The 18,323-nt window shown below is 43.6% G+C and overlaps 1 protein-coding gene across 3 annotated transcripts in view; it reads left to right on the top strand.

Moving 5' to 3' along the window:
- The window catches only part of LOC144607295 (uncharacterized), a 40,794-nt gene extending 23,949 nt beyond the window's left edge, over positions 1 to 16,845 (top strand). For all 3 annotated transcript variants that reach the window (XM_078424030.1, XM_078424031.1, XM_078424032.1), the window contains exons 9-15: positions 1,923 to 2,358; positions 3,367 to 3,487; positions 9,170 to 9,268; positions 11,013 to 11,108; positions 11,343 to 11,440; positions 13,157 to 13,294; positions 16,447 to 16,845. In XM_078424030.1, coding sequence (XP_078280156.1) covers positions 1,923 to 2,358; positions 3,367 to 3,487; positions 9,170 to 9,268; positions 11,013 to 11,108; positions 11,343 to 11,440; positions 13,157 to 13,274 — 968 coding nt within the window. In that variant the 3' untranslated portion in view covers positions 13,275 to 13,294; positions 16,447 to 16,845. The remainder of the gene's footprint in view (positions 1 to 1,922; positions 2,359 to 3,366; positions 3,488 to 9,169; positions 9,269 to 11,012; positions 11,109 to 11,342; positions 11,441 to 13,156; positions 13,295 to 16,446) is intronic.
- Positions 16,846 to 18,323: the final 1,478 nt, after the last annotated feature.

Raw genomic sequence — 18,323 nt, 5'->3', positions numbered from 1 at the left:
TCACCAGTTCCCCATTTATGTGTCTGTTTCCATTGGGTGTATCTTTATTATTTATCTTTGTTTCTTGCAGGTGAATTCTGTCAGGGTTTTACTTAAAGAATTAGAATATAGAATGTGAGCTGTGAGGAATCATCTGCAGAGCAATGAAGAGTAAATAAAAGAGTCTAGATGCTGCAATCTTGAGCAATAAAAACAGTGCTGGAGTAACTCAACAGCTCAGGCAGCATCTCTGAAGATCCTCTTCCAGCTTTCTTCCCTCCCACCTCCCCCTCCCATTCACCCCCCCCCCCCCGGCTGAAGGAGGGTCCCAACCCGAAACATCTCCTTTTCATGTTCTACAGAGATGCTGGCTGACCCGCTCAGTTACCCCAGCACTTTGTGTTGTTTGCTTGAGAGTAATGGAGAGATTGGGCAGGGGAATAGGTTCCTTAAGTTGTGGGTTGATTTTGCTCCTTCACCTCACATCTTATTTTCTTAAAGTGAAAGTGAGCTGGTCACTTTCTTCACCTCCACCATCTTCCATTGGTCTCCCAACCAACTTTACCGAGACAAAATTCAAGGAAGATACAGATACATCATGACCAAACAAAAAAAAAAACAGATCTTGAAGGAAAAAATTAGAGAGAGGTCTACATGGGAATGCAAATATCATTGGGGAAAAATAATGAGATTTACAGGATAATTGAAGGCACGAATTCTTTTTTAAAAAATGCTATAAAGCTGAAGTGAAATGAATGGGGCTTAGACAGGTAAAGACTCAGAAATACACAAAGGAAAAGGATGGAACAACTTTTATTTACTGGCATGGAAACAGAATAAAGTTAGAGGAAAAACTAAATGTTAAAATCCATGGAGATCAGGGTTAGATACAAACCACAACTGAATGAAGTATGAGAAGAGAAGTGAAGATCTTAGCAATGGCAGGTTGACAAAAGATGCAAATAAAGACTGGGGCGTAATAAATGCTGGGCAATTATTGAAGCATTCAATTTATTTTTTACTCTACAAGGTACGTGAAGTAAGCCGGCTAATGAAGTTCAGGTTTCACTCAGCTGCATTCCAGTTGACACGACTAGGTTTGATAGAAGAATAACAGAGGGTCACGCTTGATTATGTGGACACCGTATCCTGAGTGACAATGATACAAGAACTGAGATGTGATAACCATCATTTTAGAAAAACTAGGAATTTCATCAATATCCTTAAAATGAAGCCGGGATTTTATGGAGTGAACATACAAGTCATGTATCTGCTTAAGGGACAGTTTAAAACTAAGGGTCATAACATACAAGTTGGTCAATAATGAGGCCAGTTAGAAATTCAGGAGAAGTTTCGTTACTGAGAAAGTTGTGAGAATGTGGAGCCCATTGGGACGGTGCAGGTCATAGTCAGCTGCATTTAAAGAGAAATGCTGGATGAGAGCGGGGAAGGTTACACTTGTAAGGCCAGCCGAAGGTTGTTGGCTAAAGATGTGTGGGTTATAATTGGAAGCACAAATTTAATTTCCCAATTCTGCACTGTAATTCAGCGTAAATCTGTCTAATATTTTATTCATGCCAATGGTCTTGTGATGAGTAATGTGGCGTAAATGTATGGTTATCCCTGATAAAGTTTTGTATGACTTTTGAGCGGAAAAAAATATGGTTGGGTCCTTCTTTGAAACGACCGGTGTAGTTTTCTACTGTGCCTCATTGGGAGTGGTGCTATTGAGCAGAATCAGCATAATTTTGGTCTCGAAGACTGTATTGTACTGAAGATGGCAAAACCTCTGGCAGCCAGATCACGTGTCGTTTGAGCTTTCTGTAGCTTATGGCTGATAGTGTTACCAACTAGATTAGGCAGTCTTTCATCTGTCATGTAACCACTGAATTGATTCTCCAGTATCACTCTAAACCTGATTTTTCTTTTTTGCCTCTTTACAGACTCTGCATTTTCAAGTGCTTTATCTCGTCCCACACCCTCTACTCAGGCAGCAAGCCAGTCCTGCCAGCCTGCCAGATCAACCAGTTACCCCATTGCCCGGCCTGTGCCATCGTATCATGGTCGCATGCAACATGGGCTCTTGACCACATACAGGCCCAATGCTTCCCAACAGCTTCCAACTCTGCCAACTTCTCATCAGACCGTGCCACCTCTACATTTGGTACCATTTCAACAGCCGCCCTTGGCGGCCACTCCTGTGCTGATGAACACACCGTTGGTACCTCCCAGTACCCCACCACAGCAGCAACAACAGTGCTCTGTGTACCAACAGCAACAACAGTGCTCCGTGTACCAGTACCAGCAGCAACAACAGTGTTCAGTGTACCAGCAAAGAGGCCCTGAGATCCAAAGAAATCATTGGATGGAGACCGTCAGGTAAGATGTTTGGCTCTATAAGAAAATAACTGCAGATGCTGGTACAAATCGATTTATTCACAAAATGCTGGAGTAACTCAGCAGGTCAGGCAGCATCTCGGGAGAGAAGGAATGGGTGACGTTTCGGGTCGAGACCCTTCTTCAGTCTGAAGAAGGGTCTCGACCCGAAATGTCACCCATTGCTTCTCTCCCGAGATGCTGCCTGACCTGCTGAGTTACTCCAGCATTTTGTGAATAAATCAAGATGTTTGGCTCGCCTAGTCTTCGAGCTAAACAGCACAGAAACTGGCCCTTTGGATTGTTGAGAGAACTCAGTATATCCTCCCTTGGGAGACACAGTGGTGCAGCGGTAGAGTTGCTGCCTGACAACACCAGAGATCCGGGTTCGATCCTGACCACAGGTGCTGTCTGTACAGAGTTTGTACGTTCTCGCTGTGACCGCGTGAGTCTTCTCCGGGTGCTCCGGTTTTGTCCCACCCTCCAAAGATGTACAGGTTTGTAGGTTAATTGGCTTCGGTAAACTGTAAAATTGTGTCTGGTGCGTGTAAGCTAGTGTACATGGTGATCGGCGTTTGGCATGCTGGGCCGAAGGGCCGGTTTCTGTGCTGTATTTCTAAATTACAGGATAGTCACAAAATGTGCAAAAGTTTCAGCCTTTCGCTATGACAAATTGATTGCATGTTCCCTCAACCTTGACGCACATCACAGAATTATTTTTTAAAAATATCCTGGCGGAGAAAATCTGCTCGCCTGTGTGTGGCTCCAGACCACCACCAGAGCAACAGTGTAGTGGTCATTGTTGGTCATACCTGTCGTTCTTAATGTTAGGTTGTTAATCAAATTTAAATTCCACAAAGGTGGGATTTGAAGTCTGATCTCCAGTTTGCTAGTCCAGGCTTCCGGAATATTAGTCCACGAATTTACTTTTGTGCGTTTCCCCAGGAGAACGTGTGGTGAAAGCTGCTTCTGTCGGAAGAGTTACTGATCTTTTTGTGTGCGTGTTCACAGGGAAGAAAGGGTGACATCAAATTTCCCACAGTACCATTCAGGTCACGTTCACCTGCACCGATACCAGTTAGTACCACCCAGGCTGCACCTGGTCTCTATGGCAGCACCTTCTGTTCCGATGGTAAGATGTGAAAACCCTGAAGGTGGTATTTATGTTTACTGGGTGTTTAATTTGAACTATACACATGACAACTTCCTCTATCCTTTTAAAATAGGTTTGTTTTGAATGCTAATACACATTACCTTCTCTCAATTCAGTGTCTCATTATTTGGCAACTGACTACTTTTTAAAAAGTGGATTGCATTACTTTTGAAATTTTATGTAACGGTAGTGCGTAACTGGAGATGTATGTAATGAGCCTGTTGGATAAGTCAGAAAAACACATTCTTGGATGCCTCGGAACAGGAGAGGGGGGAAGAATGGAAAGTGGATCTCTTGGTTTGGACCTAACACGTGGGTGGTGGGTTGGGATATTCAAGTCTTATTTCAGTTTTGAGGTTGATGGATTTGGACTTGCAATCAGGGATGTGAGGGTGTGTGATCCCAATATTCTATAATGGCTTCATCAATGAAGAATTTTAATTTTAAGGATATTGAATCTGGTGTGAGCTGTACAACTCGTAGAGCCTCCTCCACATTGAACTAGGTCATCGGATATTGGACCTTAGCATAATTTTCATGCCCTATCTCCATATCCCTTAATTATTATAATATTCAAACATCTGTTGACTCTGCTTTGAGTGAAGTGAATGCTCAAGCTTCCATTTCGATAGGAAATTACAAAGATTCATCACCCTCTGAATGTAGAAGTTTCTTTTTTCAAACTGTGCCTCGGGTCCTTTACTCCTCAATTAGGGGCCACCTCCTTCATGCAAACGTCAAGCCTCAAAGATTTTTTTGTACTGGTTCTTCAATCTTTCTGTGGCAATAGTCCTTTATTTAGAGAAGGAGACAGATCTTATTGAGTATTTCTGATATTACCTGGGCCCCATTTATAGAATCACTGAATCAGAGAGCACAGAGACAGATTAGGCCTGCATTCCTCTAAACCTTTCCTCTTCATAAACAAGTCTAAACACCTAATTGTATCTGCTCCACCATCTCCTCTGGCAGCTTATTCCAGATAACCACTTTGGATAAGTTTATGGAAAAACCTACTCAGATCTACTTTAAATTTCTCCCTTTTCACTTTAAGCCTGCCTGCTAGTTTCAGACTCCCCTGCTCTGGGAGAAAAGGTTGGGACTATCTATGCCCCTTGTAATTTTATAAACTTGTTAGGTCACCATACAGCCTCCTATGTTCCAGTGAGAATAAACATTTCCAATTGCTCCTTGTAACTACAGCGCTCCATTACGGGCAACATCTTGGTGAGTCCTTCAGTGACTTGCATTGAAGGACATCTAGCTCCCATTGAAATCGATATTACCCAAACTGCCATCATCAAACCTGCAGATGAGGGTGTTGTCATTGTGATCTGTGGACCCCACCTCAACCTGACAGCTTTTGGATACCCCTGGACAGTGGGATCCCAACAATGATCATCATCAAAATCCTTCCAAAAAGCCCAAATACACCACATTTAAATGTTCCCCATGAGATCCATCCTGAGAATTACGCCAGTACATTAGTCAAATGTGATTTCCCTACCGTAAATTCATGGTGACTATTTTCCAAGTATCTTGATACAATATCCTTTATTATAGGTTCTAGCATTTTCCCATTTGCCGATGTCAGAGCTAACAGGTCAGTAGTTTCCTCTCTTTTCTCTCCCTCCTTTCTTAAAACAGGGTTTTAGAGTAAGAATCCTCCATCAATATTTAACCAGGCTGGCGACAGGCTAACAGCCATGGCCCAGCCATTGCTCTTAAACATTGTTCTCGGTAGTATCCCCTTTTCACAAAACTTTGTGAACCATGGAAAATGGCTCTTCAATCCGCTATATCCATTTTGACCACCAAGTAACTGTTCATACCTTTCCAGCACTTGGTCCCTAGCCTTCAATGTCTTCTTGTTTCAAGTGCTGACCAAAATATTTCTAATGCTGTAGGTTTACCTGCCTCTATCTACCACAGGTTTCACATTTCACATTTCAGCCACCCTCTGGGTCATAGTGTCGAACAGCACGGAATTAGGCCCTTCGGCACAACACCACAAAAAGCTTTTGTCCAGAAGATTGAGCAGGTCACTTCAGAAACGGGCCTTTCAGCCCATCATATCACTGCTGATCAAGATGCCCACGTATGCTACTTCTATTTGCCTGCATTTCACCAATATCCCTCTGGGTGAATAAATTTAATCTGCCATTGCTCAGCTCGTCTTGCAACCTGATCGACCAAACCAGATTTATTAGCGCAGATACTGATTTGGAGAAAACACTAGTGTTAGCCAGATTAGATTTTTCCTCCGATGACAATTCTTGTTTTTTTCCCCAGAGCAGATTAATTTCGTGCTCATTTCTTTTCCAACTCGCCGGTCAGTAAGTGGCTGGCTGATTCCTATGTCCCTCTTATTGAAGGTAATTTGCTGCCTTCCAATCATCTGGTGCCTCGCCTGTGACCAGAGATCAGAACCACTGGGGATTTACCCACATTCATGTCTACTTCCTTTTTAAAATGATTTATTCTTAAATTCTACCCTAAATTTCTCCAGCTCCCAATTCTTCACCATAGTGAATACAAATGAGTAATATTTAATTAATGCCTCATCTATGTCCTCCAGCTGCTATCAGGCACAATCACAAAGTTTAAGAAACATTTTGGACAGGTACATGGATAGGTTAGATTTGGAGGGATATGGGCCAAATGCCGGCAGGTGGGACCAGTGCAGTGCAGATGGGACATGTTGGTCGGCGTGGGCAAGTTGGGCAGAAGGGTCTGTTTCCACACTGTATGACTCGGTTCAAAAAGAAAGTGGGCTCTTCTGTCCACAAAGTCCACACTGACCATCAATCGTCTGAGAGGGAGCTTTGCCATCTACAGAGTGGGATATATCTGGAATACATTGCTGGAGAGAGTGGTGTAAGCAGAGTCACTGACACCACTTAAGAATGGTATCATTCAATATGATTATGGCTGATCATCTAAAATCAATATCCCGTTCTTGCTTTTTCCCCATATCCCTTGATTACTTTAGCCCTAAGAGCTAAATCTAACTAGGAAATCAAACTTCTGGAGTTCTGGAGAGAAATTACTCGACTGGGGGAAGTTTACTTCAGTATAAAGGATCTGATGGGAATTTTTTTATTGGGATGGACAATGATGAGAGTATTTAAACATGAGGAACCTATTTCCCTCTGTCAGAAACCAACTTGGCTAGTTTGTTGAACGATTAGAGGGGAGTTGGTGAATATAATCTTTTCACCCAAAGAACAGTCGGAGTCTGGATCTTTCTGCTTCAAAGTGGTGGTGGTCAAAATCCTTCCTGCCTTTAAGATGCACCTCAGCCATAAACTAAAGGAGAGTGACAGCTGTAAGCGACTGAAGTCACTGTTTTTGGTCAGTCACTGATGGAGCTGTGTGGTCTCCTCATTCATAAACTTCCTGCATCATAGGAAACACACAACAGATCTTGTATCTACATATTTTCACCGGAGTTATTTCATTTGTTCAGGTGGTTCACAGAAAGTAGAATTAAAATCATTCCATGCTTCTTGGGGATTTTATACTCAAACGGCTAAAATTGATTTGATCTGGGAATGGAAAGCAAGTCTGCTGTTGATAACTGCAGTCCCATTAGTTGACGCACAGTCTTGCAAGTACAGAGCTCCCAGGAAGAGTGTTGTTGGAGACATTTTCTTCAACGCAGTGCAGAAACAGGCACTTCAGGCTTTGTTGTCCACGCCGGGTGGCTGAAGAAAATATCAGTCACCCATCCACACTAATTCCATTTACCAGCACTTGAGCCAAAGCCTGGTTTTTCCTTGGTGTTTCAAATGCTTCACCACCCTCTTCGGCATGATTTATGATTCCAACCATCCTCTTAATGATAAATGTCTTCCTGGAAACGCTCTGAACTAAGTCACCCTTACCATGAACCTATGTTCTCTAGATTTAAATATTTCTATAGTAAGAAGAGCTTCCTATTATCTCCCTTAGCTATGCTTCTATGTTTCTCTGGAGAACATGGATCGGTGACATTTCAGGTTGGTTCCGGATGTTTCAGATCTGAAGAAGGGTCCCGACCCGAAGTGTCCTCCAAAGATGCTGCCTGACCTGTTGAATTACACCTGCAATTTGTAACTTTTTTCTATCCATTGCCTTGTCTACTTCAAGGAAAACCAACCAATTCTATCCTTGTCTCCTGATAAGTGAAGCACACCATCCTACACAATATCCTGGTGAATCCTCTTCCCACCCTTTCCAGTACAATCCAATCCTTCCTCTAGTGTGGTGACCATAATTGTACGCAGCACTCCACCCATGTCCCAACAAATGTTTTGTACAGCTGTATTTATCTTGTATGCTCCACGTGCTGCCACCTCTGTTTCTCACTGTGTCCTAACATTCATGATATTGTCCCACATATATTGTTCCCACATTGCATCAACATGCATTTCATTCATCTGCCCTTGTTCAGCACATTGATCAATATCCCTTGATTAATATCCTCCTGTAATTTAAGACTATCCTCACCAACAACAGTGCGATATCAACTTCAAACTTGCTAGTCATATCTTCTGCATTTATATTCAAATCTTCTAACCATAAGGTTCCTAGCTTTGATCAAGCTTCCAATCACAAAAACAATCCTCCACCATTACCCTCTTTCTCCCCAAACCAACCAATTTTTGATCCTGTTTACCCACGTCCTGGTTTCCATGACTAACCATTTGGACCTGTCTTTCTCGAGGGACCTTGTCCAAGGGCTTACTGAACATTGAACCTCATGAACCTGAATGTCCTTGTTCACATATTGTGGTAGCACTTCGAAAAATTGAATCAAATTGCACGGATTGGGTCTCTCTCTCCCAATAAAGTTATGATGATTCACTTTGATTGATCCTTGCAATGTACTTTTCCCAATAACTTTCTTATTATTGACGTTACCAAGCTTATTCTTGCTGCTCTACCTGAATAAAGGTACCATATTTGCATCTAGCACCTCCCCTACAGCCATCAAGGATTTAAAACTCAATCAGGGCCCGAGCTGTCTCTTTCCTTACCTCCCTTAATAACCTGAGATAGATCTCAGCAGGCCCTAGAGATTTATGCATCTTTAAACCCATTTAGACATCTCATAATTCTTTAATCAACAGATTCTATTTTTCGTTGTTCCCTTCCTTGAATCCTGCAAGCACAATGTCCTTCTCAATGAATATAGATGGGAAGCCTATGTCCTCTGGCTTGATTCAATTTGCCTTCCTGATCTATAATAGCCCGACTGTTAATGCTATTAGTTAGTCGCAATAGACTGCCTATGCCTATAGCTACACCCGGTGGTCACCCATCATAGTCAATAATCTTGGGGAGACCAGCTCACAAACCATGCTAACCACAATTCCTTAGCATAGTGATCTCTCCATAAGGTGTCCATCCACAGCTCCAGGTGCACGATGAAGTAGGTTAGAAGCAACATCTAGATACTCTTCCTGCACAGTTGATTTAATTTAAGAACGGTGTATTTTCTCTCAGCTGGTTGCATCTTAATGAATTGTCTCAATCTTTATCCAAAGGCTGGTGATGAAAACTGCAAGCTGTACCCTCTGAGTCTTTTTTAAGTTGTGGATGAATGTTTAGTGTGTTTGGATATAATACTGTGAAATCATAGAGAACTGTGCAGTAACTTCGCTTCTGCCATACCAGGTAATACCGGATATTTTCATTCACCCTCACCTGCAAGTCTTTCCCCAGCATGGACTGCGAGGGATGCAAAGTCACGTCATGGTGCACAGGGGATATCAGGTAAAGACATTTGTTGGAAATACATTTACACAACGTGCAGATCATATCGTCAAGCTCTTGGCCTGGAGGTTTAACTCCCCACCAGAGCTGATTATCTGCCCGCTCTAACCCGCAGGCCATTGGACCATTTCTGACAACTCTCTCCCCTTTTCCGATCACTATCTCCATCTCAGGAGATCTACTCCTACTTCCTACTCCTGGACAACTGAAATTTCATTTTTCAAGGAACGTAGCCCCCCCACCCCCCCCCCCCAAACTATGGTTGACCAAGCCCTCATCCGTATCTTTAAATCACACACTTCACTCGCCTCACCTTCGCTCAGACAGAATGGGTTGAGTTCCCTTAGTTCTTGCCTTTCACCCGACCAGCCTCTGCACACCATTCGACATATCTGCCAGCTGTGGTGGGATCCCACCAACACTCACATCGTCCCCTCCCCATCCCTTTCTGTTCACTGTAGGGACCACTCTGTTGCTCTCTGATTTGCTCATCCCTGCCCCTCCCCAGGCACTTTCCCTTGCAACAGTAGGAGGTGGACCTACCTGTCCCGACAACTCCTCCCATCCAGGGACAAAAACTGCCCCTTCCAGGTGAGGCAGAGATTCACCTGACCTTCTCCAACCTCATCTATTGCATTCAATGCTCTCACTGTGGTCTCCTCTACGTCGATGAGATTAGTCACAATCTAAGCACAAAAAAAAAGACAAAGTGCTGGAGTAACTCAGCGGGTCAGGCAGCATCCCTGGAGAACATGGTTCGATGATGTTTTGCGTTGGGACCCTTCAAAACATCACCTACCATGTTCTCAAGGTGCTGCCTGACCCACTGAGGTTACTCCAGCACTATATGTATCATTTATAAACCAGCATCTGCAGTTCTTTGCTTCTACAGTCTAAGCGACGGCTTTGTCAAGCACCTGTGGGCATCTGAATCTCCTGATTGCCAGCCATTTTAATTCCCCTTCAAATTCGCACAATGACTCGTCTGTCCTCCTCCACTGCCAAGGTGAGGCTAAGCATAACCCAGATGAACCACATCTTGTATTACACCAGAGTAGTCTACTGTATGGACATTGAATTCTCCAATTTCAGGGAAACCATACCTTTGTCCTTTTCTCTCTCCACCTATCTATTCTGGTACTCTTTCAACCTTTTTGCCATCTCTCTCCCCCCCCCCCCCCCCCCCCCCCCGCCCTCATAATCCTGTTTCTTTTCCCTCTCTCCCATGCACTCCTTGCACTGGATTCCCTCTGCTCACCCCTCTCCTTCCTCAGGTGTTCCCTTCTGACACCATCTCTCATTCAATTCCATTCTCCGCCTTTCTCTCGGGTTCTACAACCTGCAGCTTTTTATTCTCCATTTACCACCTCCCAGCCTCTGTTGCCAACTCCATCCCCACCCAACTGTTACTTGCTCATAAATACCCCCCTCGTGTGTATCCACCTGTTAGCTCCTCCTGCCACCACCCCATTATACTAGCCGCTTCCTCTACATTCTCAGTCCAAATGAAGGGTTTCGACCCTAAACGCCGACAGTTCATTTCCTTCCCCTGATGCTGCCTGACATGGGTTCCTCCAGCTGCTCTCCCTTTTCCTTTGCAACAGATTCCCGCATCTGCAGTCTCGTGTGCATCTTTTTCACCAGCATTGTTTTATTGTTGTCAACGTGCCAGGTTTGATCAATGCATGATGTGTTGATTACGCAAAGACTGCAGCTCATGGTTGTTTTTTGTTTCAATTTTCAGGACCTACTGCACTTGGAAGATCAATTTAGCGATTTAAACCATGGAGCGACGCAAAACACAATTGAGAGGTACACTTTCCTGCACAAGTATGAAAAGGTGAGTTTTTCTGTCACAACAGTCTCTGTATTACCATAAGAGATTCAGTGCTGCCAATTGAAGTGTTGTTTATATTACTGAATTAGGAAATGGGTAGTGAGCAGAGTAACTATTTGGTCTTTGGCCTGATCACCTGCCCTAAGCAGAGTCTCAAAGCACTTGTGTGGGAGGCACGGAAATGGTTAAATCCAGGTTTGTCTATATTTCTCGTAACTAATTTCAATTGCATTTCAGAGGACACTAGAGACAAATGAAGATGGGAAAGAAGCCCTGGAGGTTGAGGAAAAATGTACAATCTGTCTGTCACCATTGGAGGAAGGAGAAGATGTTCGGTGAGGAAGCACAGAAGAATTGTAGTTTGTTCAGATTGCCAATACGTATGTTGTTTGAATTGCAATCTAATATCCCAGTCCTGTGGATTGTGGTAAAGGTGCAAAATCTCAAGGTTTTATGCAGCTGCATCATGACTTGACAATTTCTATACTCTACACCTCAATCGATGAAGTATACCTTCTTTACCACCACTTGTGTTGCTATTTTGAGGGAGCTATATACTTAAATCCCCAAATCTCTCAACATCAACGTTTTTAAGAGTCTGGCCATTGACTATATATTTGCCCCTTACGTTTGACCTCTTACATTGCAACACTTCACTTGTCAGGATTAAACTCCATCTTCTGTTTCTCTGCCCATATTTTCAACCAGTCAGAATAATACTCTTCCACCGTTACCTTCTGTCTTCAATGGGCAAGCCAGTTTTGAATCCAATCTACAAAGTCAGCAGGGATACCTTTTACTTGTATCTTCTGACTGATCTCCCATGAGAGGGCCATGGCATATTTCCTATCGTAGGGTAACAAAAACTGAACATAATACTCCCAAGTGTTGCCCCACGTCTTGTAATCTGTAACGTAATGTCCCAACTTCTACATTCAGTTTTCTGACTGATTGCCAAAAGCCGCCTTCACCACCCTATCTACCTGCGATGCTACTTTCAAGGTACTATGTATTTGTACTCCTACTTCCGCCCTCCCCCCCCCCCCCCCCCCGCTCTCCAACACTTCCCAGGGCCCTACGGTTAACTGCGAAATAGGAAGGCAAACAATAGTAATTGCCAGAAGATTTGAGTTCAAGAGTAATAACATCCTGCTGCAGTTATATATGATCCTGGTGAGACCGCACCTGTGATATTGTGCACGGGTCTGGTTTCATAATCCAAAGGAGGATGTACCTGTGTTATGAGTACCTGTTCTGTTCACCAATTGATGCTGGAATGGTAGGGTTTGTTGAGCAAGGGGAGAAGGTGCAGAACAAAAGCACCGTCCATTTTTTGTTCTAGATTCCAGCATCTGAAGTCTTGTTTTGGGGAGCAATGCTCAAATTTAGATGAGCGCAAGGTGATCTCGTTAAAACTTTTTTTAGGCCTAAATGCAGGAATGATACTCCCACTGGCTGGGAATAAAAGAGGAATTAAAGTTGCTGATGCTGGAAATCGGAAATAAGAACACATATGTGTTCGGAATAGCAGGTTGGGAAGACAATCAGAGCTGGTCAAAGAAATGTATGTGTAGAAAGGAACTGGAATCTTCATACCGAAGATAGACACAAAATGCTGGAGTAATTCAGCAGGTCAGGCAACATCTCTGGAGAAAAAAGATGGTAACGTTTCGGGTCGGGACCCTTCTTCAGACAGAAATATATCCTCTGGTTGGGTGTTTATAAACCAGGAATTGAGTTTTCATAAAAAGGATGTGTCATTCTGGACAATCAGGAGAGCAGAGGCTGAGTCATTGGATTTTAGGGGTATTAGTTGCAGGAAGGTATTGTGCAGTGGAGAAGGTGCTAGGATCACACTATTACTTGTGCTTCCATGTCTTTATCACAGCGCAATGTGATGCATTATCAGATAAAAAAATCCTTGTGAGATAAAGTACCTCTACCCACAATTGAAAGTCTAATGACCTAATGTTTAACTATTAAGATGACACAAATAGCAATGGATATTGAAGTACCTGGCCAATCAAAACACTGTTTATCGTTTATTCCAGGCGTCTCCCTTGTATGCATCTCTTCCACCAGATTTGTGTGGACCAGTGGTTAGCCACCAGTAAGAAGTGTCCAATTTGTCGAGTAGACATTGAAGCCCAGCTGCCAGTTGAAACCTAACTAATCATTCGTAAAAAGAGGTAAAGTAATATTACGTTTGATATGAAATTTCCACTTGACAAGAAGATGTGTAATGGCACCTTTCTGGTTTTGCTATTGGTTATAAGGGATTGAACAATACGTATCAGCATATTTAGATGAAACTAGTGGATTATATACTTGCATCTAATAGGTTTTGGATGTTGTCTTGTGTGCACTACTGTTAGTATTCATAGATGTGAGCAATTCACTATATTATTACTTTACAACTGATACTTAATTAACTGTTCAAAAAAAAATCTCTCTGCATGCTTCTCTTCTCTCTTGGTTTATTTAAGGATCATTCAAACTCTCACTGTCATTGCCTTGTTATTTTTGTACTTTTCAGACTCTGGCCTACATACTTCCCCTGACTGCTTGTGTTTATAGAAGTTTATACTTACAAATTCACTTTGTAAGATGTGGACTCTTATACATCGCCGAGACCAAACGCAGACTGAACGATCATTTCGCGGAACACCTTCGCTCAGCCCACATGAACCAATCTGATCTCCCGGTTGCTGGACACTTTAATTCTCCTTCCCATTCCTACACAGACCTTTCTGTCCTCTCACTCCTCCATTCTCAGAGTGAGGCTAAACGCAAGTTGGAGGAACAGCATCTCATATTTCGCTTGGGCAGCTTACAGCCCAGGATTTGATATTGATTTCTCTCACTTCAGGTAGCCCCGGCATTCCCTCTCTCTCCTTCCCTCCCCCACCCAAGTCGCACTAGCTTCTCATTTTCACCCTACAAACAGCTTACAATGGCCTATTTCCTTTATCATTCTTGCTTTTTTGCATATCTTTCATTTATTGTTCTTTATCTCTCTACATCGCCGTTTATCTCCCATTTCCCTTGTCCCTAACCAGTCTGAAGAAGGGTCTTGACCCAAAACGTCACCCATTCCTTCTCTCCAGAGCTGCTGCCTGTCCCGCTGAGTTACTCTAGCTTTTTGCGTCTATTTTCAGTTTAAACCAGCATCTGCAGCTCCATCTTACACATTTTGTCTGAAAACCCTTTAGCCATAAACTTTGACTTGCTATTCTTATTTATGATCATTTATTTATGACCATTTTCATGATATCATGTCTGCCATTAACCTCCATTTTATCTTATTTCTTGGACTACTTGCACTAGTTTATCTTATTTCTTGCACTTACGCGCTGTCAAACTTGTGCTTCCTTTATTCCAAACATTGTTTCTTCTCCCATTCCAAACACATTTGCCATGTCTATATGCCACGTACCATTTTCAACTTCTCTACATCGGCAAGACCAAGCGCAGGCTCGGCGATCGTTTCGCTGAACACCTCCGCTCAGTCCGTCTTAACCAACCTGATCTCCCGGTGGCTCAGTACTTCATCTCCCCCTCCCATTCTCAATATGACCTTTCTGTCCTGGGCCTCCTCCATTGTCAGAGTGAGGCCCAGTGCAAATTGGAGGCAAAGCACCTCATATTTCGCTTGAATAGTTTACACCCCAGCAGAATGAACATTGACTTCTCTAACTTCAGATAGTCTCTGCTTTCCCTCTATATCCCCTCCCCCTTCCCAGTTCTCCCACTAGTCTTCCTGTCTCCGACTACATCCTATCTGTGTCCCGCCCCCTCCCCTGACATCAGTCTGAAGAAGGGTCTCAACCCGAAACGTCACCTATTCCTTCTCTCCCAAGATGCTGCCTGACCCGCTGAGGTACTCCAGCATTGTGTGTCTATCTACCATTTTACTTCTCTCCTTTTCGAAACTCCTGCCAGGTTCCCATCCCATGATTGATGAGCTTAAAATCTCTGATGTCTGAGGCAAAACTCCTTGCAAGGATTTTGGTCCAACTTCTCGAGAAAATAATCATTTAAAAAAAATTATTAATTTTAAATAGCCGTTTCAATTGCGGTGTGACAGAATGTTGTGGCGATTTCCACAGACAATTCTTAGTTATAATCTACAACTTCAGTAAGACTTATGGAGCAATGAGGCTGGCTCCAGATGTTAGGTCGTGAGTAAAACAGAAAATGGTGGAGACACACAGCAGGTCAGGCAGCAAGTGTGGAGAGAGAAACAGAGTTAGTGTTTCAGATGATCATAAAGGTCATCAGCCTGAAACATTAACGTTGTTTTTCTCTCCCAGATGCTGAGGGTTTCAGGGTTTCGATTTAATTTCAGATTTTTGGCATCTGCGCTTTCAGCGGTAGATTGGGAAATCAGGGTAAAAGTTTTGCAGAGTTGTTATGACTCGGCCCTAACCTTAATGGAAAGCATTTACAGAAATATTTCGGAATCAGAATTCTCAATGAGTGTGCATTTCATCAAGAAATAAAAGTAGAGCAGAATTCTATCTCTCCTTTCAAGCTAATGCTCTCTCAGCCTAGTTAACCTAGAAATTAATGAGGCATGCAAATTTGACTTTGTATCCGCCTTCAAACATTTTATAAAATTAGTAGGAAGAGAATGAAGTGCTGAATGACAGCAAGAAACTTGCCCATTGTTGAAGAAATTGTAGGGAAACACAGCCAGATAAATCGCACTGGACTTGATAGCCTGCATCCTACAGTTCCAATAGAGGTGACAGCAGAGATGGTGGGTGCACTAGTGATGGGGCTCAAAAGTTTCCCCTCATGCTGCAATAGTTCCAGTAAGATTATATGGTGGCAAATGCAAAGTTGCTTTAAGTGATAAATTGCTGGAGTGAAATTGCTGAGGCACTGTCAGAAGAGATGAGGGAAAATTGGCTGATATTCTCTGACGTTCAAAGCTCTGGCTGGTGATGAGCAAAGGATGAACCAGAGATGGTATCTCCACAGAGCAGAGAGCCTAGGAGTAATGCCTTTGTAATCTGAGTTCAGACTTGCAGTCCCATTGACCAATCTCGGGATTCACAAAATTCCTTGGTGTGACTCGCTTGCAATTCATTGATTCCATCGATCCCTGCGATTCCTGGCAAGAAGAGGGGGCAAGTAGACAATGAAGATCGCAATTGACCCGAGTTATGAGGCAGGTCATTGTGCATCAAAACCAGCATTGAGTTGGGCCAAACTGCCTGTTTCTTCCTTGTGGGTTCTATGTCATATTTTTCCTGTGAAAGACTTGTCAAAAAAAGAGGTGAAAGTGAGATATGCTTATCCTGAACCTGTTTTAACCAAAAATTCTTTTTTGTAGGTGATGGTATTGAGTTCTTTGATCACTCTGGGCTTGCATCTGGAATCTGCAAGAGTTTGCAGCTGGCTTTGACTGACATGCAAGAGATTGTCTTAACGCCTGGGCCCCGTGTACATAGCGTATTGCACAGAAGCCAGCCCCTCTGCCACTGCAAGAGGAACCATTGAATCACACCAGACTGAAGCTGGCTGCAACCACTAGACATCGTTCCCAGATCAGCCTTATGAACTGTGGAAATGCCAAAGGATCCAACGTACTTCCTGTTTCAGCTTCCTCCTCATTTCCTTTTTTGGTTCACTAGGACTTGCCTGACGGTGTTACTGTACACTAACTGGAGGTTCAAATGTCTCATTAGACATAATATTCCAGCTGTTTGCAAAGAATTAAATTACCCTCTGATACTCATGATTTTCACTGTACTCTGGCGTATCTGGTGGAGCAAGCGCGCACTAGTTTACTTTAGAGATAAAGCGCGGAAACTGGCTTTTTGACCCACTGAGACCACGCGATTTTCCCCCTACGCTAACAGTAGTCCTACACACTAGGGACAATTTACCAACTTTATCCCAGCCTGCAAACATGTACGTCTTTGGAGTGCGGGTGAAAACTGAAGCACTCGGGAGGGGGGATCCCACATGGTCACAGGGAGAATGTGCAAACTCCGTACAGACAGCATCCCTAGTCAGGATTGAACCTGAGTCTCTGGCGCTGTAAGGCAGCAACTGTGCCTGGAGTTGTGTCTGGAGTCCACAGTAAATTTACAGATTGAGAAGGAAGATCCCAGTGTTACTGGTTTGCCTGTGATTGGCCACTGTCTACTCATCTCTCACATGAATGTCCTGGGTCACTCATTTCACTGATGGTAATCTTGGAGTTGATTTTCTCTGCTTTTGCTCTCGCTCTCCCTGGCGCTGGAGGATGATTGATTTTCCTGATGATAATCCCGTAGATTACCTAATTGCAAGATATTAACCACCCCGTTATTAATAACCTTAATATTGAGCTAAGGTCCAATGTCATTGAATCTGTGAAGGCTGAGGGGCACTAGTTTAGTTTAGGGATACAGCGCGAAACAGGCCCTTCAGCCCCCCCCCCCGGAGTCCGTGCCGACCAGCGATCCCCGCACATTAGCCCTATCATACACACACTAGGGACAATTTACAACTTTACCGAAGCCAATTAACCTACAAACCTGTACGTCTTGGGAGTGTGGGAGGAAACTGGAGCACCCGGGGAAAACCCATGCGGTCACGGGGAGAACGTAAAAACTCCGTGCAGATAGCACCCGTAGTCAGGATCGAACCAGGGTCTCTGGCACTGTAAGGCAGCAACTCTACTGCTGAGCCACCGTGCCCAAGGTTTGTTTGATTTGTCCTTACTCATTTAGATACAGCCTGTCCTGCTTGTACAGATCCCGCCTTTCCCAGAGGCAGTCCCAGTGATCCAAATCTCTAAAGCCTTTCTGCACTTATCCCTGTAGCTTTGCATTTATTTGACGTATCCTATTTTAATATTCACTAATACATGGCACAGGTAGTATTCCAGGGATTACAACCTTGGAGGTCCTATTAGGTAGAAGATTGAAGAATTTCTGAAATACATTTTGCAGAACCTTCCTGCTCTACCTGTTTTGTTTGTTGCAACGTGTTCCACCATCCCCTTTCGGGAATGCCCTGCAGCTGCTCTGAGACATCTCTGACCTTGGCACCGTGGAGGCAACAAACCAAATGGAAGTCTTGTTAGCCACAGAAACGTCTGTCTGCTCCCTCGCATTATAGTCCCCTGTCACGAGCTCGGCTGGTCGGCTTGTGGAAAGTTGACAGCTGTGGGCTGCAGCCAGGATGATTGGCGGATACTTGACTGATGGGAATCACGAG

This window comes from Rhinoraja longicauda, chromosome 28, assembly GCF_053455715.1.
Source record: "Rhinoraja longicauda isolate Sanriku21f chromosome 28, sRhiLon1.1, whole genome shotgun sequence".
Taxonomy (NCBI): Eukaryota; Metazoa; Chordata; class Chondrichthyes; order Rajiformes; family Arhynchobatidae; genus Rhinoraja; species Rhinoraja longicauda.
Note: the sequence above shows the minus strand (reverse complement) of the source record. Positions and strands in the feature narration are given on the sequence as shown.